This window comes from Paroedura picta, chromosome 2 (genome assembly GCF_049243985.1).
Source record: "Paroedura picta isolate Pp20150507F chromosome 2, Ppicta_v3.0, whole genome shotgun sequence".
Taxonomy (NCBI): Eukaryota; Metazoa; Chordata; class Lepidosauria; order Squamata; family Gekkonidae; genus Paroedura; species Paroedura picta.
The window spans coordinates 160,332,277-160,357,814 of record NC_135370.1 but is presented as its reverse complement, the minus strand read 5'-3'; the positions used below and the strand labels follow the sequence as shown (position 1 = coordinate 160,357,814).

Genomic DNA, 25,538 nt, shown 5'->3' with positions numbered 1-25,538 from the left:
CCAGGCAAGAGACATTTAGAGGTGGTTTGTCCCTTTGTCATGACCTGGTTTCCTTGGAGGTTGCCCTTCCAAGCGCTAGCCAGGGCTGACCCCACTTGGCTATTTAGATCTGATGGGATCAAGCTTGCCTGGGTTATCCAGGTTGGGTCAATCTGTACATTACCTCTTCTATTACATTACATGACATCACTACATATATTACTTTACTACTCATATTAGGGTATATGCCTATAGAACCCCATGTCTAAGATAAATGCTTTGGGAACCAATGACCTGATATTTTCTCAGTTGTATGCAGTGGGAGGGGGAGAAGTTGGCTTTTTTGACAGACCTCTTGAATTTTATACCTTGTGCCCCCCCCCCATCACTGTTTAGGGCAGGGGGCTGCTTCAGATGCTACATTTACCATTATTGGCTCCTGGACACCTGATACTGAAAAACATACAGGCCTGTGCTTGGGAATTCAGTACACAGAACTCCCCATGCCTTACAGTGCCCGGTGTATCCTTGTGTGGCCATCCCTCCCTCCATTATTAGAAGCATATAAACTATAGTTTGAGTGAATGGTTAAAATGCCAGTGCAGATATGATGTTAAGTATGGTTTTACTCCAGAAGTGAAAGGGAGGAGAGGGAATTGGTAAGTCTGGGGGAGTTATTGCCAGTGAGTTGGGCATAGTTAGTAATTCACTAAAGGACTGTAAGCCAGTGGTCCCCAACCTTTTTATCACCGGGGACCAGTCAATGCTTGACAATTTTACTGAGGCCCGGGGGGGGGGGGTAGTCTTTTGCCAAGAGACATCGCCGCCTGAGCCCCTGCTCCGCTTGCTTTCCCTCCGGTGCCCCTGACTTCCTGCCGCCTGCTGGGGGGCGCTGCCAGCAGCAGCTGCGCAGTGCCATGCCAAGGGAGAGCCCCAGCCATGGTGGCCGTTGGAGACGAGGAGGAGCAGCGGACTGGTACTGACTGATCTACGGACTGGACCCGGTCCTCAGACCGGGGGTTGAGGACCACTGCTGTAAGCAATCTACTTTGAAAAACAGAGTTTTGCAATGGTAATGCAAGTTGACTGACATTTTTCTATTACGTTCTGTGACACAGATGTCACTTTTGAGGAAGAATAAATTAGAAGCAATTCTTAAGGTTCTGCAAATGAAATTAAAGTTTCCCAACTCTCTTCTCACTTTATTTCCCCCTCCCCCAAATAACACTCCCAAGTTTTATACCACTTCATTAGATGAAGTCAGTAGTTAAAAAGTATATGTTTTCCAGTTGATCTTTGATCATCTATTCACAGTTTGTCCTTGAAGAGCATCAGCTCAATGAAGCGTTTTTTAAAAAATTGGCACTCTAAAGGCTTTCAGTGAAACCCTGATGTTTTGTCACCAGCTCATGGCTCTCTGATTCTTTAGAAGGCATCATTAAAAACTGCAGTATAGGAAGAAAACTGCAGCATGGGGAGAAAATATGGATAGTTCGGGATGAGCTACAGGTTCCTTCTTTTTGCCTCATCCCTACTATTAGTTCGCTTATTATAAGACCCAAATTACTTGAGATGTTTGAAATACTTTTATATGGAGACACTTCTGTTTAGAAAAGCTGCAGTCTTCATTAAGCAGCAACAGCTGGATGTTACATAATGTTCTCTTTGGTCCTTCAGGCTGTGTAGAAATTGCTTGGTGATGTTGTCTGCTGTCTTATGCAACGTTATTCAGAAGCAAGTCCAATTGAGTTCATGGAGGCTTACTCCCAAATAAGGATCAACGCTTGAATCTCAGATGCTCTCCTGTCGTTCAGTCCTCTTTGTCAGCCCCAATTTTGGGAATCGTTCAGTACATGTTTCTCTGGGGAGAGAGTGAATTCTTGGGTTAAATTTGTGTTGACCATCAGGCGATTCTGCTGCTGAAACCGTAATTCTCTGTAATAGAGGGTTGTTCTCCGCTTTTCTGCACATGTTTGGTTGTATTCACTGGTGTCATAGAATAATATATTCCATATTTAAATCTGTTTGAAACGTGGTTTCTAGTTAGTACCTGAGTGGGAGACCACCATGGAAGTCCCAGGTTGCTATATGGAGACAAGCAATGGCAAACTGTCTCTGTCTCTTGCTTTGAAAGCCCTATGGGGCCATCATAAATTGCCTGGGCTTTGACAGCACTGTCCACCACCAATAGCCTGTGTCTAATATTCATTCCTAGTCAATGGCGCTAGCCATGGCTAACCTTTGGGACTCTGCAAAACTTTTTGTCTTTATAATGCTCTAGGACAGTGGTTCTCAACCTTCCTAATGCCGCAACCCTTTAATACAGTTCCTCATGTTGCGGTGACCCCATAAAATTATGCAGGTGTTCTTTCACAGAAATTAAACCAAAACTGGCCAATGGCGTGAAGAGCCATTGTTCATGACTGTATATAAATTGGTAATAAATTGTATATAAATTGGTGGGTGCCTTCAGGAGGAGCAGCAACAGTGGCAGTGTTCCCCACCAAGTTGCTTGTCCTACCGTGACACCTGTGAAAGGGTTGTTTGACCCCCAAAGGGATCCCAAGCCCCAGGTTGAGAACCACTGCTCTAGGACCTTTAGATGGAAGGGAACCAAGAATTTGGTGCCAGCTTTTAAAGATATGAAGTAGCCTTTGCCAGTCTGGTCTCTGTCCATCTTTAGTAACTTCTTTAATGTCAACCTATGTTTTGTATTTTTACTTTAATAATTTTATTTTTCTTCTGCTTTTTTCCAGGAAAAGGGGGATAGAAGTAATACAGGTGAGTACTATATATATATATATATTTAAAATTCCTTATAATGTTTTCTAAATGAATATTGGACAGAAAAATCACTTTGCCTTGTACAGCAGCAAGTATGGATGACAGCATTGTTGCATTTTAATTTTGCCTTGCTTTGTGATGGTTGGTTTAGATTGCTGACGGTGGTTGTAGCATTTAACCTGTGTGGCTGTTCTGTTTTGTGATAGGGATTGAATTGGGCATTGGTGTGAGCTTCCTAGAGAAAATTTCCAGTGTCAGGTGATTGGGACTGGAAGTAACATGTTTATTTCACTTAAATACAGTAAACAAAGCCAAATAGGTACAACACATTATTTTCACAAAATGTATCAGTATAACAAGTTTCTTGATAGCCAAAAATAGCTGAGCAGAAATCCTTAGGGCCAAGCTAGACACTTGCAAGTGAACATTTCTCTCTTAAACAGGGCCTTCTGAGGGAGAGTAGGAAAGATTTTCATACATACTCTTTCCTCATCTGTCTCTCTTCTTTTCCATGTCCTAGTGGCAGTAACTGTGTTCTCTGCTGTTCCTATGTACTGTTTTTCACTTCCATTTTAAGTCCAAAGGCGCCAGAGTGACAGCAGGAAGTTGGTCCTCACCCATGCTTGGACTCACTGGAAATTTCCAGAGATCAGACCACCAAGTGGGATTTCCTTGGCTCCCCCTCTGTGCCCTCTCATATATCCACAGAGTTACTGTTCCTGTAGAAAACAGTGTCCCTGGGGTCAACATGCGGGAAGAATCAGATCTTGTAGCAGAAGGAGGTGATTGGTGACCCCTTGGTATCAAGAAACTGAAACAGAAGTCATAGAATCATAGAGTTGGAAGGGATCTCCTGGGTCATCTAGTCCAACCCCCTGCACTATGCAGGACACTCACAACCCCATCGCTCATCCACTGTAACCTGCCACCCCCTTGAATTTTCACAAAATCAGCCTCTCTGCCAGATGGCTATCCAGCCTCTGTTTAAAAATCTCCAAGGGTAGAGAACCCACCACCTCCCGAGGAAGCCTGTTACACTGAGAAACTGATCTGACAGGAATTTATTCTTCTAGATGGAATTTCTTTTGAATTAATTTCATCCCATTGGTTCTGGTCCGTCCCTCTTGGTAGTCTGAACATACAAGTCGTGGCCCTCACTTGCATCTTTTAGTTAAACACAGAACAAGGGCTCCTAGCAGCAGCAGTGAACGGCATCATAGTCTCCAGTAAGTGGTTCAGATGTTTCACCTCTTCTCGTAACTTTTCCAAAAAGTTGCTGTAAAAGAGCTGCTCTGTTAGCAATTTGTGACAAAATTAAAAAATGGAGGCAATACAAAATTTTGACTTAGCCCTAGAAGTATTTGATTGGCTATGATCAAAGCGCCCTTGCTTGTGTGTGATGTACATGCTCCCTAGGAACTGTGAAGCTGTTGGTGCAGGGGTAGTCAAACTGCAGCCCTTCAGTTGTCTATGGACTACAATTCCCATGAGCCCCTGCCAGCGAAAGCCCAAGGTCACCCAGCTGGCTGCATGTGGGGGAGTGCAGAATCAAACTCGGCATGCCAGATTAGAAATCCACACTCCTAACCACTACACCAAACTGGCTCTCCATTATCTTTCACAACCAGCATTATTATTGATTTTTATAGCCTACCTTTCTCACTGAGGCTCAAGGCAGATTACTTGAATATGGAATAGTGCAGCCAGCCAACCTGGAGCAACCAGTTAGCAATAGGATTAGGATCACAGAATTAGAAAACAACGTGAGCAACAACATTGCCAGAGAAAAGGCGTGTTATAAACAATGGAGAAAGTGTAATGGCAAGTATAAGGCAATACAACAAAGAACAGTGGCACCTACAATTATCATTACAGTAGATTACAATCCTGTTCCATTATAAGGTTCCCCCTTGGACTGTTCCATTTGACTGCAGTTTTAAGCCTTTCATAACAATGCCTTCCTGAACTCCTCTGTTTTGAACATTCTGTGGAATGATAGGCATGTTCAGAAGCCTTCCTGACCTTCTTGGACATGCCATTCTAAGCCATCACTGAGATATGCAAATGAATGGCAGCTGCTGATCTTACCCATTTGCAGGGTGGCAACTTCAGAAGGCTTTGCTTAGGTGGGTGAAGCAGTCATAGTGGAGCATCACTATGCAGGCATGTGGGTCCAAACACATTTGTAGGTGATAACCAGTCTCTTGAATTCCACCAGGTAACCGGTGGTGTAATTACGGCATGGCTATGACATGTACGTTCAGATGAAGCTCCCAATAGCAACTGGGCTGCACTATTCTGTACCAAATGGAGCCTTCAAGTTGACTTCAAAGTCAACTTTGACACCAGCCCAGTGTGAGATGCCATCAATTGTGTATGAGTTTTAGAATATTGTTTTAGTTGTGGTTTTAATGGGGGATATTAATGGATGGAGTCACTGAAGCAGTCAGTGAGAGCTTAATTGGACTCTGGGGAATGGTAGAGGACAGGAAGGCCTGGAGGATCATTGTCCATGGGGTCGCGATGGGTCGGACACGACTTCACATCTAACAACAACAACAGCAACAATTAATGCTTGTTATGTATGGATTTGTATTGTGAAAATGTAAACTGCTACAAGTGAAAATGTAAACTTGCTAAGTCCAATTATGAATAAAATAAAAAATAAAGAGAGGCTCACGTAGCATACATTACAATAATCTGGCCTTGAGGTAACTGTAGCATAGATCCAGGTAACAAAATCCACTGAGTCAAAATGGGGGCTGGAAGAATGCATTTTTGCAGCTGTATTGGCTGATTCTCCATCAGAAGTAATGGATCCAGTATAACCTACAGGCTATTAACTGAGTCAGTGAGCATCAAGGATCAGCTGGACAACATTAGAACTGGGGAAGATCTCAACCTTCCCAACCAGCTTTGGGTCCATCTTGTTAGGATTCAGTTTCTACTCATTCACCCTGAGCCATTTAGGTACACATCATACAGCTGGCTTCCATCTGCAATGCTCTGAATTCTGCCCGTAATCTACAGCTCCGCCCTTGATCTCTGGTTCTTCTTCTTGGAATGCTTCAAGAAGATCTACAGTATCAAAGGCTGCTAATAAATCCTGTTAGAGGAACAAAGACGGATGGCCCTTGTCCACATTTAAGCAGAGACCATCAGCTAAAGCCACCAGAACCATGTCCGTACCATCGACTGGTCAGAAACCATACTAAAAGGAGTCTAGTGTTATCCAGGATAACAGCCTTCAGAACCATCTCCAATACTCTGACTTTTATCCTACAACTTTGTTCCCCTAATGTGTGGGTGTTAAGTGCTGTCAAGTCACTTCCGACTCATAGCAAAACAATGGATTAATATCCTCTCAAAATGTCCTATTGTTATCAGCCATTCACAGGTCCTGCAAATTGAGGGTCCTGACTTCCTTTGATTGAGTCAATCAATCTCACGTTGGATCTTCCTCTTTTTGTGCTACCTTCAACTTTTGCTAGAATTATTGACTTTTCTGGTGACCAAAGCTGCCAGTGCACTTAACTGTACTTTGACTGGTTTCACTGGTGCAAAAATACTCCTTGCCAAAGAAGGAAGTATTCAGCACGTTGTCCGGGTTCTACAAATTAACTCAGATGACGAGAATCTCCTAACAATTAATGTATATTCTTGGCTATTTGATTTCTGTGAATCAGCAGTTCAGTCGTTATGCAAGTAAGCAGAGAGCAATGGGGGAGGGAGGGTCATCCACGAGATGACTCTGGAGGTCCCTTTCAATGACTCTGTAGGGGAAAGACAGAGTGCAGGGAAAGAAATAAGACACTGTATGTCACCAGGCTAGCCTGCTCACATCAGATCTTGGAATCTTAGCAGGGTCATCCCTGGCTAGTAAATGAATGGGAGGCTTCCATGGGGCACCAGTGTCATGGCATGGAGGAAGGCAATGGCAAACCACCTCTGAACATCTCAGAAGTGACTTTGACAGCACTTTCGACTGCCATATTGTCTAAGCAAACAGCTTCCAGGGTCACCAAAGGCCAGCGGCAACTTGATGGCACTTTCTACCAGCATCTGAATGGGACTCTTATTATAGTTGGGAATGTTTATTTATTTATTTAGATTTCTGTACCGCCCATTTTCTTTGCAGTTCTGGACGGTTTACACTGAACATTATATAACTTACATGGAATGTTATATAGACTGTAACATAAAAACAACATTTAATAAAGCATCAAAAGATTACAAAACCACATTTATAATATAAATAAAAATTAACAGTAACATTGCGAGGTTAATTCTTTCAGTCATGGGGGTCGTCTGGGGGGACCAGCAGGTGTTCTGAGTCGGTCGGCCTCAAGCGAGTACCTGGTGGGAGAGCTCCCTCTTTAGGCATGGCTTTAGCCTTCCAGGCAGGGGAAGGGTGCCGGATCAGCGCAGTTAACTGCTTAATCCGAATGGTTTAAAGCAGTCAAAAATAGTTAATAGAAAGCTGTCCCAGCAAAAGATTCTAAGCTGCTTTCACAGAGCATCTGTTAAGGTATAAGTTGACGTCAAGATCCGTGAGCTGTGATGCCTTCGTGGGAAAACTCATTCTTCTGCTTTTGTGCCTGTGTTTTACTCCCCTTGCTGCTTTTTTTTAGTGAATGAGATGTATCGGCATGTCATCCATGCAGGATAAGTAAAACCAGTCTAATGTTTGCTACCGTGGGCACAGCAGAGGAATAACTAAACCATGGAGAATGTTGCATTTGAAATGTAGAGTATTACAAGAAGGGATTAGCAAAAATGGTGGTGGGAAAAATTAAGGTGAAAAACTGTTGTGACCTGCTTGGTGTAGTGGTTAGGATTGCGGACTTCTAATCTGGTGAGCTGGGTTTGATTCCCTGCTCCTCCTCCACATGAACCCAGCTGGGTGACCTTGGGCTCGCCACGGCACTGAGAAAGCTGTTCTGACCCAGCAGTAATATCAGGGCTCTCACAGCCTCATTCACCTCACAAGGTGTCTGTTGTGGGGAGAGGAAATGGAAGGTGACTGTAAACCACTTTGAGACTCCTTCAGGTAGAGAAAAGTGTCATATAAGAATCAACTCTTCTTCCTCTTCCTCACCAAAAATATGCAATATGCAATTCATAAATACATGAGAGGAAAACCTTGCACATCAGAGGTCAAAATGCATCCTTCAGTTAGAATAAGGAACCAATTTAGAAATTAAATGGTTATTTGATTATAAGGTTCCTTAAAAATTTTTTACCTAACTACAAGCAGTTCTTGTGGACACCAGAAGCAAGAACATTGCGGGGGGGGGGGGGGGGTTAAGCCTTTCCAAGGATTTAACTGTACATATTGAGAATATGTGGCCCTCTTCTTTGCCCTTAACTTGACTTTGACTGTGCTACAGGAATTAAATGGCTTGGGCTCCTCTCCTTATTTCAGTTCCTAAGAGGATCAAGCTCCTTAGCTCACTTGCAAATCATATATTTGTCTAAATATAGTGTGTACTCACTGGGCTGACCTTACATATGCTCCACTTCCTAGGAACTGCAGTTTTCCTGCAAGACATCTCACGATGTGAGATAAATATTTTTGTCATTAAATTTCTCAGCCATGTTGCCACAGTACTCTTGTTTTAATAGAAGTAGAATGACGTCTGTGATTATTGCATTTTCCCTGTTATTCTAAGGCAGGGGTAGTCAACCTGTGGTCCTCCAGATGTCCGTGGACTACAATTCCTATGAGCTTCTGCCAGCGTTTGCTGGCTGGGACTCATGGGAATTGTAGTCCGTGAACATCTGAAGGACCACAGGTTGATTACTCCTGTCCTAAGGCACTCAGGTATGAAATTCCCCCCATGAATTTTATGTATACGACGATATATATATATATATATGTATTTAAAACACTGACAAGCTCATGAGGCAATTGGCACCCCAGGCAGATAGCAAATTAAAACCATATCAAACACAAAATGTCAAGCATCAGAGAATTATAATTATGGGAAAACTACCAGCAAAACTTTGTAAATGACTTTCATAAGAACCAAACAGACTAGAGAAACTCAAGAGATTCCAAAGGCTCCCTTTTAGACAGTGTGATCTAATGGCTCCTACAAAATGGCAGAATAAGTGGGGGACTTCTGATTTCTTCTGAAAGGCTCTTCAGCAGCTACAGAGATAATTCCAGAGTGGGCAGTAACCAGACACACCCTCTTAGGGTTTGAGATAACTATTAGGTGCTCCTGTGCTGAGCAAAATTGCTCCATGCGCTCATATCAGGAGAGACAGTCCTTCAGGTTTGGAGACCCAGGTAGGACTTCAAAGGTAAGCAGCAGCATCTTGAATTAAACTTAGATTCAAATGAGTAACCGTGTTGGTCTGAAGTAGCACAATAAAATCAGAGTCCAGTAACACCTTTAAGACCAACAAAGATTTATTCAAGGTGTGAGCTTTCGAGTGCAAGCACCTTTGTCAGACTATGATCTTCTTACATAACAGGGAATTATATTCTCTGTCATGTAAGAAGATCATAGTCTGACAAAGTCAAAGCTCACCCCTTGAATAAAGCTTTGTTGCTCTTAAAGGTGCTACTGGACTCTGATTTTATTGAATTTAACTTGTGACCTTTGTACCAGCTACTAATTAGCTTCCAAGATAGGTGTGAGGCAGTCTGTGATGGCAGATGGCCTGTTGCATTCTGCACCAACTGTTCCTTCCCATTTGTCTTTTAAGGCAGTCCTACACAGAACATGTTTCAGTAGTCAAGTTTTGAGATGATTGTTGCATGAATCAGTGTGGCCAGATTAGCAATCTCCAGATAGGAAGAGTGTTTATAGGACAAAGGTGGTTGGTAGAAAGCACTATTGGCCACAGCTGATACCTATTTCTTCAGGACCTGCCAAAGAAAGTTAGATAGCATGTGAGCTGGAGAGCAAGATCTCCTCCAAAACAGAGATGTCTTCCCAGAGAGTATAACTTCTCTCATGTCAGGGTTAGACTTTAGGTCCAACTTTCTGTACTATTTGACAAGGCATGGTGAGGCACCTTTAGCTTCATGAGAAATCTATGAGTCAGATTCGGTAAAGAAATGCTGACAGGTTGAGGGTCTCCTAGTGAGCTTTGTGGTGGAATGGGGCTTGGAACCTGAATCGCTCAAGTTTTAGTCCTACACCGTACAATATGGCGGCACCATTGCAAATTTGACACTTGGACAGTAAAATATAAAATCTTGACTATAGAGTCACAGCACCTAGTGCTTCCCCCTTTTAGGTTTGGTTTGATGTTGCTATAAATCGTGCATATCAGGAATAGAGAACACACTGAGCATATTGTAGGGAGATGTTGAATATATTCAACTTTCAACTTAATCCTGCCAAGACAGAAGCTCTCTGGGTTAGTAGAAAGTAGTGACTTCAGATCTCTCCTGCTGGGGTGGGGTTATACTTGAAAAGCCAGCCTCTCAGCTGGTGCTTGACAGAGGTGCTTGACCTTAACAAAAATCCCAAAACCAGGTGGCTGTGATGGCTTGGAAAGCTTTTGCCCAGCTTTGACTGATATGTCTGCAGAGTCTGTTCCTGATTCACTCAGATCTAACCACAGTGATCCATACTTTAGTTACATGTGGTTAGACTATTGGAATGTCCTGTACATGGGTTACCCTTGAAGAGTGTTTGGAAGCTGGAGCTAGTGTAGAATACTGTGACTAGGCTGCTGATTGGGGCTAGCTGTTGGGATCATTAGACCCCCTTCCCCAATGCTATGGCAATTACACTGGCTACTGATACAGACTCCCAAACCTAATTCAAGGTGTTGGGTTAGACCTTTAAATTCCTACTTGTCCTAGGACTGAGGCATCTAAAGCAGGGGTAATAAACCTGTGGTCCTCCAGATGTTTGTGGACTATAATTCCCATGAGCCCCTGCCAGCAAATGCTGGCAGGGGCTCATGGGAATTGTAGTCCACCAACATCTGGAGGACCACAGGTTGATTACCCCTGATCTAAAGGACCATCTTCTCCCATGTGTTCTTGAGATTAAGACCACAAGAAGAGGCCCTCCAAACTGTCATATCAATCAGAGAAGCTTTTCTGGTGGACACACAGAAAGCCTTTTCAGTGGCAACCCCACAATTATGGAACAGTCTCACCTTCGCTATTTCAGAGGCAGTTGAAGATAGTATAGGGTTTCATTTGATTAATTTACAGGGAATTCTAACTTGTGATTTGGCATTTTCACATTTGATTATTTGATTTATTGGATTTATAAAACCACCCCTCTCGGGACGGCCATCTTGGTAAGTTTGGCTTCTCCAAACTCTATTTGCCCCAATACCACAGCGTGGCCTCTGACAGCCTGGATGTAATGATGTCACTACCAGGTTACATTGCTGCACCTCCTGCATTTTAGGGGTCAGTGTGCCCCTCCGCATTGTAAGACTTCTTGAGTTCCGTAAGGTAGAAGGGCAGCCGATAAATGTTTGAAATCAACGTTACAGTCATAGCTTTTAAAAGAATAATAGGAATCCAGTAATAGATGGGAGGAAGTTTCCAAGGATTTATTTGGCAGGGGGATCCCGAAGGTGTGGTGTGCAAGAGCTGCGGGATTCCATTCTTGGGTTAAGTTAAACCAGTATGATGTCGTGGGTTAAAGTGAACTGGACTAGGACTTGGGAGACCTGGGTTCAAATCCATACTGACCCATAAACTTCATTAGATTATTTTGGGCCAGTCACCCATCTGTCAGTGCCTCTCACCTTCACAGTTCTGCAGGGACTATAAGACTGTTTGGCCAGGCCTATGGTTGAGGCCTATAGAATATGACCAGCCATCTGGCCTCCTTACATAGGCAATAGCTTTGGCACGCCATTGTTAATAACATCCCAGCACTCTACACCCCCCCCCCCACCTCCCCAGAGAGAACGTGGGAGCTTTCTGACACTTAAAGGTATATTAGATTTTGTTGTAAATTAATTGTATATAAAATTTATATTAGATTTTAATGTAAGGTTTTAATCCTGTTTTATGGTTTTAATATATGTTGTGAGCCACCTTTAGCCTTTGGGGAAGGGCAGCATAAAATCTGAAAACCAATGATAAAGGAGAGCAAAGTTTCTCCAGGCTCCTTTGTGACAGGAAAAGAAATATCAGTAAGCATTACCTTTAGGGGGGGGGGGGGAGATGAAGTGTGCAGCATTTGTGTTCTGCATTTCTATTAAAATGATCTGCAGGGCAACTTAAAAGCACGGCAGCAACAGAAGGGATAAATTCAGAGCAGGTAGGAATTAAAGGCCTTTTCAGCTGACAGTGAAAAACTGGTTCGTTTTACGCCAGCCGAGCAAAGAATGGGAGATTTTTATCAAGCAGGTGCTGCTAGGATCTGCACACAAGGAAAAGCCTTTCTTGGGTTTTTGGCCGGTGACTTCAAATAGGGCAGTTCGCACAGTTCGAGCACAGTTTGATCTAGCATGGCAAGCATCCCAACTTAACTTGCTCGCCTCGTGAATTGTCCCACCTCTGACCTTGCTCTAATGAGGGACCCCCTGCGCGGTGTCCCATCTGGGTGCATCGCCCTCCGTTTTGTGTGGCCAATTAAGCTCAGCCTCTGCTGTCTCTCAAGGCAGAGGATTACATAGCAGGCCTATAGCATGAAAATAATTGGTCGCTGCTAGCCCCGTGCCAGCGCTCTGCTGGACTGCCTATTTGCCCGTTGGCTCGTGTTAAAGATTTCTTCTCATGGCAAAACAAGTCCCATAAATCTCACTAAGCTTCTGACGTGAAATCACTGGTAGCTCTTGAGGCAGTCACTTCTGTGCTGCCCAGACCATTCCGCATGCAGTGCAAAAAAAAAAGGGGGGGAATGCTGAAGGTAAAAACCCTACGTGCTTTTTAAAAAAAGATCTAATTGGATCTCTTCACACCAGGGACTCCTGGCGACTACTCTCGCTGTACCTTATGTGCTGTGTTAGTTTCTCTGCAAGCAGGAGAGATTGTTCTGGATTGCAGCATGCTAGGCAAGGACGAATTGGTAGGAGGTATATTTGTGTCCAACGGCAGGGATGCTTTGATCTGTTTTTTTTTCCAGGAAGGTGTCCTGCTGTGAGCTGAGCCAAGCTTAGCAGAAGCCTGTTTGGATTACTGGCGACAACCAAACAACTTGTAGCATAAAATACGCAAGACCTTTCCCCCCCCTTTTTTTTCTTTTGTAGCGTGTTTCTTTTTCTAATGTGGATCAGAAACAGGGCTCTGAGTTCCCTGTTCACCTTTGGGATTGCCACCAAGCTGCAGAATATATGCTGTCACATGCAAAACCCTTCATGGCTTCAGCCCCTCTTATTTGCAGAAATGCCTCCCTCCTTATGCTCCATCATGACAACTTTGCTCAGGTCAGCAGGTGCCTCTCCAGGTGCCAAACTGCAAATGGGCAAAATCAACAACAGCTTGTCCTTTCTCCATTGTGCCCCCCCCCCTTTTCCTGCCCGTGGAAGTCAGGAAAGCTACCACTATCCTGGCTTTCCCACAAAACTGAACTTTCCCCACATAATTATTCAAAAGGGTTTTTCTAAATAGGTTGGGCTGCACTGTAAGAAACGGTTCATAAACTTACCTGGCTAGATGATTGAGACTAGTCTATACTGCTACGAATAGCTTATTGTAAGTGGGATCCTACTGTGTAATTTCTGTACTGCTTAATATGCCATATCTGATGAAGAGTTCTTGCACTCGAAAGCTCACGCCTTGAATAAATCTTTGTTGGTCTTAAAGGTGCTACTGGACTCTGATTTTATGCCATGTTAAGTATGTTATGCTTTAGTTCTTTCTGGTTGGTTCCAGACTTCTGAAGTTCTAACGCATTGGTTATTGAATGACCCATTTTGTTGATTGTGCCGACTCGCTTCATGTAATCCACCTTCAGACCCTGTGAGAAAGGTGGACTATACAAAATGTAAATAAAAAAAATAAAGAACATTATTATTATTATTAAATTTCTAGCCTGCCACTCCCAAAAGGCTCATGGTGGGTTACAAAACGTGCATGAAAACCTCAATAAAATTACCCCCTAAAATAATCCCATAATCTATAAAATGCACAGCAGTCCATGTACAAAGAGTCCAAGACATAACGGCGCAAAAAACCACAACCAGATCCCCCCACACGATCACCCCTGGGGGTGGACAGGGAGTACTGGTCTTAATCCTCCAATAGAGTAACCCCAGGGGGGGGGATCTAGATCTTCCTCAGCGCGCCGGCCTCAACCATAGACCTTTAGGATTAACTGGGAGGAAAGAAGATACATGCATTATCCGGGGGGGGGGGGGACTCAACTATAACCTTCCTCCCTACCCCACACGTGTGCATTTGGGCACATCTGCCATCATCTGCTTGGCATGCAGGAGGTTCCAGGTTCAATCCCCGGCATCTCCAGTTAAAAGGATTAGGTAGGAGGTGATCTGAAAGACCTCAGCCTGGGACCCTGGAGCATCACTGCCATTCTGAGTAGACAATACTGTCTTTGATGGGCCAGTGGTCTGATGCAGTATAAGTCAGCTTCATGTGTTCATGTGTGTTGCCACATCCATTTTCCCTCTTCTTGCTCAGATTCACACAAAAAGCAAAGTCTGAATGACGCTAAGGGGGGGCTCGTATTACCTGGCTTCTATGCCCACACACTTGGGGAAAATGGGAGTTAGCTGAGTCGTATTTACATTTTCTGGGAGGGGAAGTACCCTAAGTTTCTAGCCCTCAGCAATGCGTCTGCTTAAGCTTGAAGCTAAGAAAGGCATGCCTGAGATCCCACTGTTAACCCACATCCCATTGCAACGGAAGAATCTGTTACCTGCAATATTGTTTTATAGTAGGTGGGAAATGCCCTTCAGAAGACTCACCCTATTTGGTGGAGCCCTTGAATCACTAACTGGCTTCCCGCAAACTATGGAAAGTCAAATGGTTCAAAAGGCACTTTTGCACGAGAAATAGGGCTGTAACAATGTGGCTCAAAACGAAGTCTGGGGTAAAGAGGAACTGTAGACAATAAGCACAGTATATCATTAGTACTATCTTTTGCTGCAGGTAGGTTCCGACTATGTAATTTTTGTATTAGTTTAATGTATTATGTTAATATACTTCACCTGTAGTTGCAGTCTAGATTTCTACAAGTCTGGTTGCACCATTAATTGGATGTTCTAGGCCAGGGGTAGTCAAACTGCGGCCCTCCAGATGTCCATGGACTACACTTCCCAGAAGCCCCTGCCAGCAGGCAGGGGCTTCTGGGAAGTGTAGTCCATGGACATCTGGAGGGCCGCAGTTTGACTACCCCTGTTCTAGGCAGTCGATTGCCCTGGTTTATTCCGTTTAATTCGCCTTGAGTGCCAGTGAGAAAGGCACTACAAATAAGAAAAAATATATATAGAATGCCTTCACAATTACCCTCTTTGCTACAAAGTTCAGAGAATGCTTCCTGTTCAGCGACTATGAAGATCCATTAAGAAAATCAGGCTTGCCAAAATAGGATTCTGATCATTAATTCAACAAAGAGAGCTTGGGCTCTCGGAAGCTCATACCCCCAAAATCTTTTTGGTCTTTGAGATGCTACTAGACCAGGCTTTCTCAACCAGGATTTTGTGAAGGCTCTGGAGGAGTTTCTTGAATGGGTGGAATTTTTTATGTATTTTTTAAAAATTGTTAAACATTTATCAAGGGATATGACCATATGTGGCCAGTGATGGCCTGGGGGGGCGGGCGGGAAGGGAAGAGGCCCTGGGTGGGCGTGTACATAGCTATGCTTCCCAATTATATTCTGCATGATAACACCTCTTCTGGGGTTTTTCAAAGCCTGATGGACGTTTCAGGGGTTTCTCAATGGTAAAAAAAGTTGAGAAAAGCTGGCCTAGACTCACATCTAGCTGACCTTTAAAAGAGAAGCAGTTGCTTTTCCCCCTTCTTGTGTGTTGTTTTTAACATGGTAGCTATAATTTTTCTGCGTTGTACCAGGGAGTTGGGGAAACTCTCAGCCTTATGTGTCTGTGTTTTCACTCCAGATTGTACTAGGATATTTCTAAATATTTAGCGCGTTTCAGTCTCTTTGCTGCTGCCTCCCCACGCCACATCCTGCTCATTCCTAAAGATCTCTAAACTTTCCCGGGGGTGGGTAGGTGGGGAGTGGAGTTTGGAAGCTGAAGGGGGAAGGAGAGGGGCAGCCATTCTGTGACCACCTTTTAGCCCTTTTGCCTTTTCAAACTAATCATCTTGTAGAAGTCACACTAGTGTATTGCCTTGTTGATACTCAGATATGACTTTGACATATTTTTAATTACTTCTGTGAAGAGCGAGCCAGACTCTTTCTAAACAGCCGGATTCGTCAGAAAGCTTTGAAAGAGAACCGAGTTTATCTTCAGCTGAAGTAAAATACTGATGGAAATGAATTTCCGTTCATTGTTGCCAGGGAATAGATGTTGTCTCTAAATGCTGAGAAGTTTATTTTTGCATAAAACATTGATTGAGTAAACGTGGAACAGCAGAATATATCCAAGGAAAGGAAGATTATAAAGTGCGTCTACACGGAGCCTTGATTGGATTTCCTTCAAGGCAAGCTGGGATTGATTAATGTTGAACTAGTTCCCTGGAACTGGGAGAAAGCTGTTTATTGAGAGGTTGGCACCCACATGAAAATAAGCTGGCACATTTTGTTTGATTACTGCATGCAATGCTAACCTGGGTGCCTCTTGGAGTAATGGTGGCGTACATATTTCAAAAGGCTTGACTTTTGCAAATGAGTGGAGGATGTTTAACGTTTTCCCATGCATTTGTCTTTACCTCCAAACAATTAGTTTCCCCCAGTCTCCTTTGCACTAATAGCCATGTGTGTTGGGGGATGTGTGTGCGTGAGCAAAGTCACCCCTTCTCTTTCCATCATCATGCTGGCAGAATAGGGAGAGAGAGGCAGACTCCCCCATTCTCACTGCTGCTTCCTGGCTCAATGACTATTAAATCCAAGGCTCTTGGAATCACCCTTCTAGGGGGTTGGGAGGGGCTGGGGTGGGGGATGGCAAAAATCTGCTTTTCATACACAGCTGGGTCCAGCCCAGTAGACATTAGAATTATTTGCACAGCATCTCTAGGCTAACTTTCCTTAATGCAAAATTTTGGTTGTCTGATTGCATAATGTATTGATTCAGCCGCATGGGCATAACGCTCTGGCCTTGTTACTGGTTCAGACCAGTAATCCTTTTCAACACCAAGAAACGTGATTCCCAAAAGACAGAAAGTTGGGTTTTATATCCTGCTTTTCATTACCCAAAGAAGTCTCAAGGCAGCTTACAATTGCCCAGGAAGGAGAACTCTGACAGAACTGCTCTGTGACTAGTCCAAGGTCACCCAGCTGGCTGCATATGGAGGAGTGGGGAATCAAACCTGGCTTTCCAGATTAAAGGCCACTGGACGTGCTGCCCCTTTTCTTCTATAATGAATTTCTCTATAAATGCCTCATAATAGTGGAAGGTTTCACATGCCGTTAAGTGAATTTTCAATTCAAGCACAAATGGCTTGTTCATTGCATACAAGTAGTTCTCGAAGTAGTCTCTCCTTTAGCCAAACGAGTAATTTATTTCGGTAGCTAGTAGAGAGAGATTACAGTCCTGTTCGGCTCCATCCCTCCTTCCCATGTGAGGATCACCAAATGCGAATTAGTTATTTACAGTGTTTGGATAGGCTGGATGGAAGAGATGGCATTAGGTCTGAGCTAATAGGGAAATGGAAAGAATGTTGGCTAGCAACCCGCAAATAAAGGAAAACTTTTAAATCTTGTTGATTATGGCAGTGGGTCTGATGGCCTTAGAGGCATTAGAAAATATTTTCCCCCACCCCCCAAAGCGAAATCATTACAGAAAAGGATTAATGTTGCTAGTCTCACCACTTGGAAGGGGCTGCCTTGTAGGATGAAATTATTGGGGTCTTGCTAACCGAGAAGGCAAACAATTTAATCCAATTCCCAGCAAAGTTCGTCTGCAGATGTGTTGCAAATGGGAGCTGGTGCTTTGAAGTTGCTAATTTTGCTTTACTTTGAACTGCGCCAGCCCTTTCAAGCGTTGTGCAGTTTTTATTTATTATTCCGTTTGGTTGTGCTGGGAAACGCTCCCTTTTCTGGGATTCTCTGGAAGTGTCTGCCACAGTTTACTCACTTGCATTGCACTCTGTCACTTGTCCTCAGAGATCTTACATAACCATTTGGCTATATAGTGCTGTGGCGTTATCCTTATAGGGTGGGGTGTTTTCAGGGTGACTTAATCTGGGTAAGAGGAAGTAGGGGTTTTTAATGTGGAAACATATATGTGCTGCGCTTGGGGGCTGGAGTGAAACGGAAATGACTATGGATGTGATGTGCATCCATCCCGCCCTCCCCCTGGAGCGCAACATAAGAGTCAGAGAAGTGGGCAGTGGTGGTTCATGGCGCAAAACTTTCCGCTTCTACTTAGCATTCAGAAGGACCCAGAGTTCAGTCTCTGACGTCTTTTATTTTAAAAAAGGCCAAGTTAGTAGGTAATGGGCCCATTATACACATGTAGGATAATGCTCTTTCAATGTGCTTTTGCAGCTGTATTTTCTTGTGCAGAACAGGATAATCTACTTCTAAAGTGCATTATCCAACATGTTCAGAATGGGCTTTACATGAGACCCTGGGGAGCTGTTGTCAGTCAGACTAGACAGTATTGTCCTGGGAAGACCAAACTATCTGACTTGGATAGGGCAGTTTCCTGTGTTCCTGTGAGATGTGGTAGAAATTCGGGGGAAGGAGGAGGATTCTTTCTTCCCTTCTCATTTTCCTTAGCAAATTAGTTCTTCCTCGCATTACTCTGCAGCAAGGAACTGGGCCATTGAGCTTTCCTGCACATTAGGGCCTTTAGAAAATCCAACGCCATCTTATAATCATCTTGGCACAGAACTGGGGCAATTGAAAGGTTTGGACTATGCAGAAGGGACAGTGGCCATTAGTATACCACATGTCAAGAATGGTGCGTAATATTATTGCAAACGAAGTGCTGCTGGCAAGACCCTTCCAGATAATCTGTCTTGGACAAGGCCGTGTGCATATGTGAATATTAGCAGGAGGGGCAAGTATTTTCTGGTAGAAAACTTCTGGAGGCTTGATTTGCCAGCGTTAGCAGAACAGTCAGTTTCATCAGGACTGGGAAAATCTGATTGTCTCTTATTAGGGGAACTGGACACCTGTAAATTTCTTGCTAGTGCTTAAGCAGTTTAAGGGTTTGTGTTATAGTTAAGTAAATTGCGAATAATACAATTTTGAGTAGCTGGGGGTAAAAGATAATGTAAAAGTTTTATAACTACACTATTTTTTATATTTGCATAGACCTGTTGTTTATCAGCAATTTATGAAAGGATTTTTCTTGGTCGGTTGTGAGCACCTTCAGGAACCTCTGAGGTTGGTAGGCAGGGTAGATATACTTAATATAAGTGTAGTGGTTAGGAGTGCGGATTTCTAATCTGGCAAGCTGGGTTTGATTCCCTGCTCCCCCACATGCAGCCAGCTGGGTGACCTTGGGCTCGCCACAGCATTGATAAAGCTGTTCTGACCGAGCAGTGATATCAGGGCTCTCTCAGCCTCACCCACCTCACAGGGTGTCTGTTGTGGGGAGAGGAAAGGGAAGGCGATTGTAAGCTGCTTTGAGACTCCTTTGGGTAGAGAAAAGCGGCATCTAAGAACCAACTCCTCTTCCTCCTCCTCCTCCTCCTCCTCTTCCTCCTTCATCCTCAGCAGAAGATAGGGAAGACAGTATTCTGGAGATTCATGGTTAGATGTTCAGGTAGCTTTTACTTTGTCCAGGATACTTCAGAAGTGTAGAAGGGTTTAGTCCTTTCTCCCACATGCCACCTCCTCACAAAGTTGTTGTTTTAAGAAAGATCCAGAAAAATACCGCCAGAAATGTAAGTGGACTGAGCACAGTTTGAGTTGCAAAGCATTTAGCACTTCTGACATTTTACACTGCCCAGAAATTGCTTGTGCTTGAGGCAGGGAGAGGGTTTGGGATACACAATGCTTAACTTAGCCCAAAGAGCAATGATGACTTTTTAATACAGTTCTCCTGGTGCAAGGACCCTGGCACGTGAGGAGCCCAGCAGCGCCACTTCTAATCCCTTCCTGTGCAGAAGAGAGAGGGAAGATACCCCCCCCCCCGAACTACAGCCCCAGTTCAAATCCCTCCTCCCCCTGCTGCTGCTTTTAAAGAAAATTACAGTTGACTGGAGATGCAGTTATCTCTGGGATCTAATCTCATTGCTCCTCTAATGCGTTTTGCAGGAGGCTAATATGCGAAGTGTTCTGTTTTTATTTTTTTTCATGTTCATTATAACACATACTGGGCCTATTGGGTGGGTATGAATAGTAATTTCCTCCCAGCTCCCTGCCTATCGAACACTGCAGATTTTTCTTTATCGTGTCTTTCAAGGTTATGTTTGGTTTCTCTCCCCCCCCCCCCCAGAACATTTGTGTGTGGGTGTGTTTTGTCAAGTGGTGACATAGCAACGGGGCATACTGCACCGAAGGTCAGGCCTGATGAAGAGGAACCGAGGATGATAAAGCAGGCAACTTTAAGAAACGTTCCCAGCTTGGTAATATAAATAAAAGTTAAGAATCCGCCAAAACAAAAATAATTGTCTAACAGGGTTTTAAAAGCTTTAGATTAAAAAAAAAACAAACAACAACAACAGTATGTTTTATATCCTTCACATTCTTACTTTAAAATATCTTTGCGTATTCTGCTTATTAGTCTATCAACCCACCAGTGCAATTTTGCTAGCGTATAAGCTGCAGCACGTAAACATTGGAAATACTTTCTGAGGCTTCATACAGCCCTATGGAGGCCCTGCTTTGAATGTCAGGGTTTTAATTAAGCCTAGTTTGACAGTTTGAGCAGAGACTGTCAAACCAGATTATTTAACAAGCCTGCTTTTGGACGAACCAATCGGGGCGTTAGTGATCTTTTGTAGATCATTGTCTGTATTCTTAGAGGGGGAAATCGAGCCTTCCCATATGTTTGGAAAGTCAAACATTTGGCCCAACCAAGGGCTGTTGAGCCAGACAAAGGGGCTCAGGAAGTTTAGAAGTTGCGGCTTTAGACATGGCATCTCCGAGTTTGAGACAGGAAATATTAAGTAGTTGTGAAGAGAGTAGCTTCCTGATAACATTCCCTGGTTAAGCTGTCTGTGTAATTTGGACTTGTCCGTTTACAGTGCCCTCGCAAATGTTCATGAATAAAAGGTCAGCCATAAATTCACTTGAACCCGCACATCTTAATGTGTACAAACATCAAAAGTGGTGAGGCAGCCAAAGTTTAGCAGTAACTCCCATGAATTTTATTGTGTATTTCAAGCACATTATCTTAAATCTCTTCTGTTGGAATAAAAGTGCTTAACTTTGGCTAGATGATGGCCAAATATTTTGTAAAAAAAATCTTTAAAAGTCTAGAAGAAGAAGAAGAAGAGTTGGTTCTTATATGCCGCTTTTCTCTACCAGGAATCTCAAGATGGCTTGTATTCGCCTTCCCTTTCCTCTCCCCACAACAGACACCCTGTGAGGTGGGTGAGGCTGAAAGAGACCTGATGTCACTGCTTGGTCAGAATAGCTTTATCAGTGCTGTCGCGAGCCCAAGGTCACCCAGCTGGTTGCATGTGGAAGAGAAGCGGGGAATCAAACCCAGCTCGCCAGATTAGAGGTCCGCACTCCTAACCACTACACCAAGTTGGCTCTTGTACAGCCAGTTGTTCTGTTTCTTCTCCAGCACAAATAGACTTCTTCTATTGGACCATCAGGTTCTCTATTGGATTCCCAGTCACTTATGCTTGGTATCTGTTTCGAGGCTTCCGACCAATTGCAGAGGAATTTTGCTAGTATTTCCCTGTTGATGTTGTTAATTATTCCCTCTATATCACTTTAAGGGAGCCATTGGCTTGAACTTGGATTTTTTTTATGGTACTGGTTATGTGTCTTAATGTATTGTGTTTATCAAATATTTGGTCCACACAAGCCATAGTAACACGTTTCGTTTTGCACTGTTGAAGTACATAGAGATGTTGTCCTTTTTGTGCTCCTTTTGACAAACTGCTCAGTATTCACAGCATACTTTCCAGCCAACTTTACTCACCAGACATAATGTTAAATCTCATCACAATTGTATTATGGACAATAACATAGATTGATTCAACCATATCCTTACCTGTAGTAATAAAAGAAAAAACATTTTAAAGTATTAAACTTGCTGAATTCAGGGTTTGCCGCCTCTAATTTTGACTGAATTAACAAAAACATGAAATTATTTTCACTTTTAAGATTAGATTAATTTTGCATTTTTGCTCTTTCAGAAAAAAATTATCTTGTGTATAATATTGCGATAATCCCAAATCAGTAAGTTCCATGTGTGCATTATCTGGTGATGAAATTTCCTTTCACAGACATGAAGGAATTTAGGCGAATCTATAACTACTTTTGGAACTCTCCATAGAGTTTTCATGGCATGGTATAGTCCAGTATTAAATGGACTCCGGGGAATGGTAGAGGACATGGAGGATCATTGTCCATGGGACCGCGATGGGTCAGATACGACTTCGCACCTAACAACAACAACAATAACTACTTTACATTTGGAGTATAGCTTGAACCACAGAATGTAAATGCCCCCAAATGTACATTTCTTTTTTCTATTGCATCCTCCTGAGCCCTGGGGTTATTGATTCTTGTGGGTCCTCTGGGTCCAGGAATAAAATTCCTTGGGTGAGAACTGACTGCTGGAGGACAAGGAACATGGGAAAGATTTTCCCCGGCAGATTGCTGGATCCAACTCATTGGTTGGATCCATTTTGGTTGATCATGCATCCTTCTTTGCTAGGTTGTAAATCCCCATAGAGTGACCTTGTTTTACTGCTTTTGGGAGGGACTCACTGTTAGTGTGCATGTATACAGAGTAAGCCATCTCTCTTTCTAGCTGAGGATATATTAGGTAGGAAAAGAAAGTAGACAGCCTCCCTCCTCCAAGACAGCTGCCACATTGCCAGAACTTGTCTTGATGGCACAGAAAACCCTCTGCTGAAAATGTAATAAAATAGGTCTCAAGTCTAGTGGTGGTGAAGCACTAGGATGAAAAGGGAGGAAAGTGTTGTGGTATAGCCCAGTCTTGCCAGATCTTGGAAGCTAAGCAGGGTTGGTGCATGGAATGGAGGCCTCTGAGGAAGGCTCTGTGGAGGCAAAAACACTTCTGCTTCTAATTTGCCTTAGGAGCCTCTTGCTGGGATTGTTGCAATTTGATGAATTTTACGCACAGGATAAAACAGTCCTCTCCATTCCTTTTGTGGAAAATTGATTGTGTCTTAAAAGATTGGTTGAAAATACCAGTAATAGGAATGGACATAAACCAGAAAAATACGAAGCAGTTCATGGCATGCTCCATTCGCATACCGTGGACCATGATGAACCTTTCACTGTCTCACAAGCTTATTTGTTTTGTGAGGTTCTTGAGATGACAGAACGGCACCCTGAAGTGCCAGAGATAACAAGCTTGCAGGGGAACGCTGGCTGTAACTTGGACTCTATAAATCCAGTCCTCACCAAACTTGGAGGGCAGATAATGTGTTTCCCCTCTCCCAAACATGGCGATTTATCCCTTGCAACTTTGATAAGAGCCATGTTGGCTCCCTCCTTGACTTCTAACCTGATTTTATGCAATCAGATTTTCAAAATAGACGTATAGCAACTTGTCCCCTGTATCACTTATCACAGCCAGCCCCAGTTTTCTCCCCAAGCATTTATCCCTATTTCTACTAACTTGCTTGGGTTGCACCCCAAATCTACCTTCACAGTTGCAGTTTTATGTGCAAACCTGTAGTGTATAGAATAGATGGTGACAGTGGGGATCTTGGGGTTATAGGAGCTATTTACAAATGGCTGGGGCTGCTGTGCCTAAAATCTGCAAGCAGTGGTCTCTTACATTTATTGTTGCCGCAAATGTGAGGATGGTAGAAGAAGAAGAAGAGTTGGTTCTTATATGCCGCTTTTTCTCTTTTTTTCTCCGAAGAGGTCTCAAAGCGACTTACAGTTGCCTTCCCATTCCTCTCCCCACAACAGACACCCTATGGGGTGGGTGAGGCTGAGAAAGCCCTGATATCACTGCTCGGTCAGAACAGTTTTATCAGTGCCGTGGCGAGCCCAAGGTCACCCAGCTGGCTGCATGTTGGTGAGTGCAGAATCAAACCCGGCTCGCCAGATTAGAAGTCCGCATTCCTAACCACTACACCAAAGTGGCATATGCTTTGTGTATTGTCCCAGCATAAGGTTTTGCCCTGGCATTAAATGCCTCTAAATAGACATGAGCCTTCTTGATAGAATTTGCCTCAGGATTTCAGCCTTGCCGCATTTTGAGATAGGGTTTTAGTGGAAACTCTCATCTGACTTTAAAATGTTCAAATTCAATTTAGTATAATGGCGTCAAAAGTCTCAAAGTCTGAGGCGTGCAGTTTAATAATCCAGATTTCTGGGAATGGAAAGAAGAGCGGCTTCTAAGGACTGTTCTTAGATTGAGCAAAATCGCCCTTTTTTTGTTTTGTTTTGTTAAATGTAATAGCTTCAGGGAGGCAAGTGGAGACCAGCAAACGGAGAGATAAGAAAATCAAATATCTTGGCAGCTTGTAGTGCAGAGGTTCATATTTGGGGCTACACAAATAATTGCGGTTTGTCGCAAGCGCTATTGGAGTCATCAGATTATGCCCTTTTTGCACATTCATTGCTGTGCATTTTCTAGAACTATTGAATTATAGGCTTACCAAGAGAGTGTTTAACAAGTCTTGCTAAGAGGCTGACCTCCTATATTTGGACTGTAGAAGTAGATTAAAGCAAAGAGAGCAACACGTCTTCTTTCCTAGCTATACTTTACAGGTTGAGGTAGAGTCTCACCTTTGTGAGCTGCGATGCTAGCAGAGGGGAACATAGAATCTAACCTTAAGCGGCATCCCTATCAAGAAGACAGGAGTAGTTCCTTGCAAAGCGAATCACGGCAAACAAAGCTGTGAAGGTTTGGGGGGGAGTTCTGCTGCATTCTTGTACACAGCTAAGACATTTTCAACAAAGGTTCAACAGTTGTTCCTCTTGGTAAATGAGAGCCTGCCGTTTTCTGGAAGCTTCAGGAAAGTGTCTTGCTGAGAAAATGCCTATGCAATAACAAACGACAAAGCTAAACCACACATAGTTTGGTTTGTCCGTAGAGTGGATGGCCTGTTCCAGGCTCCTTGAACCCAAATTATCCTGGTTCATTAGCCAAACTTCATGAGTTCTAGATGCCACACCATTGTGTTGACAGTAGAGGGTTCTCTAATTCTTATCATCAGTTACGGGTATTGTGGAAGTCAAGAAAGGGAATGTCGGAAGAGCGGCACCTCTTGCTCGGTATCATGTCTAAAGATTGATATCAGAGGAGGTGGCCCAGATCTTGCAGCTGCACAATAAGAAAGACAAGTGGGACAATGGAAAGTTTACTATCTAATGAATTAATGAAATGAGTTAAAGGCAAGTCAAGCATGAGAGAATGCATGAGGAGGAAATCCTCGCTACTCAGTCAAGGAATGTTCTGCGGTCCTGAAATTTCCACTTAATTAAGTGTTGTAGCGGGCCAGCAGAGAGCCTGGCAGCTATGACTACCTTTACAAGTCTTTCTGTTTTTATTGTACGGAGATGCAGCCAGTGTCTCCATCAGATTTTGGCACAGATAATATGGGGCTTTTTGGACACTAGGGGAGGTGG

General features: G+C 43.4%; 1 protein-coding gene across 2 annotated transcripts in view; it reads left to right on the top strand.

Annotated features, from left to right (window-relative positions):
• ITPK1 (inositol-tetrakisphosphate 1-kinase) overlaps positions 1 to 25,538 on the top strand; it is a 166,879-nt gene that overhangs the window by 37,761 nt on the left and 103,580 nt on the right. For both annotated transcript variants that reach the window (XM_077323537.1, XM_077323538.1), the window contains exon 2: positions 2,736 to 2,760. In XM_077323537.1, coding sequence (XP_077179652.1) covers positions 2,736 to 2,760 — 25 coding nt within the window. The remainder of the gene's footprint in view (positions 1 to 2,735; positions 2,761 to 25,538) is intronic.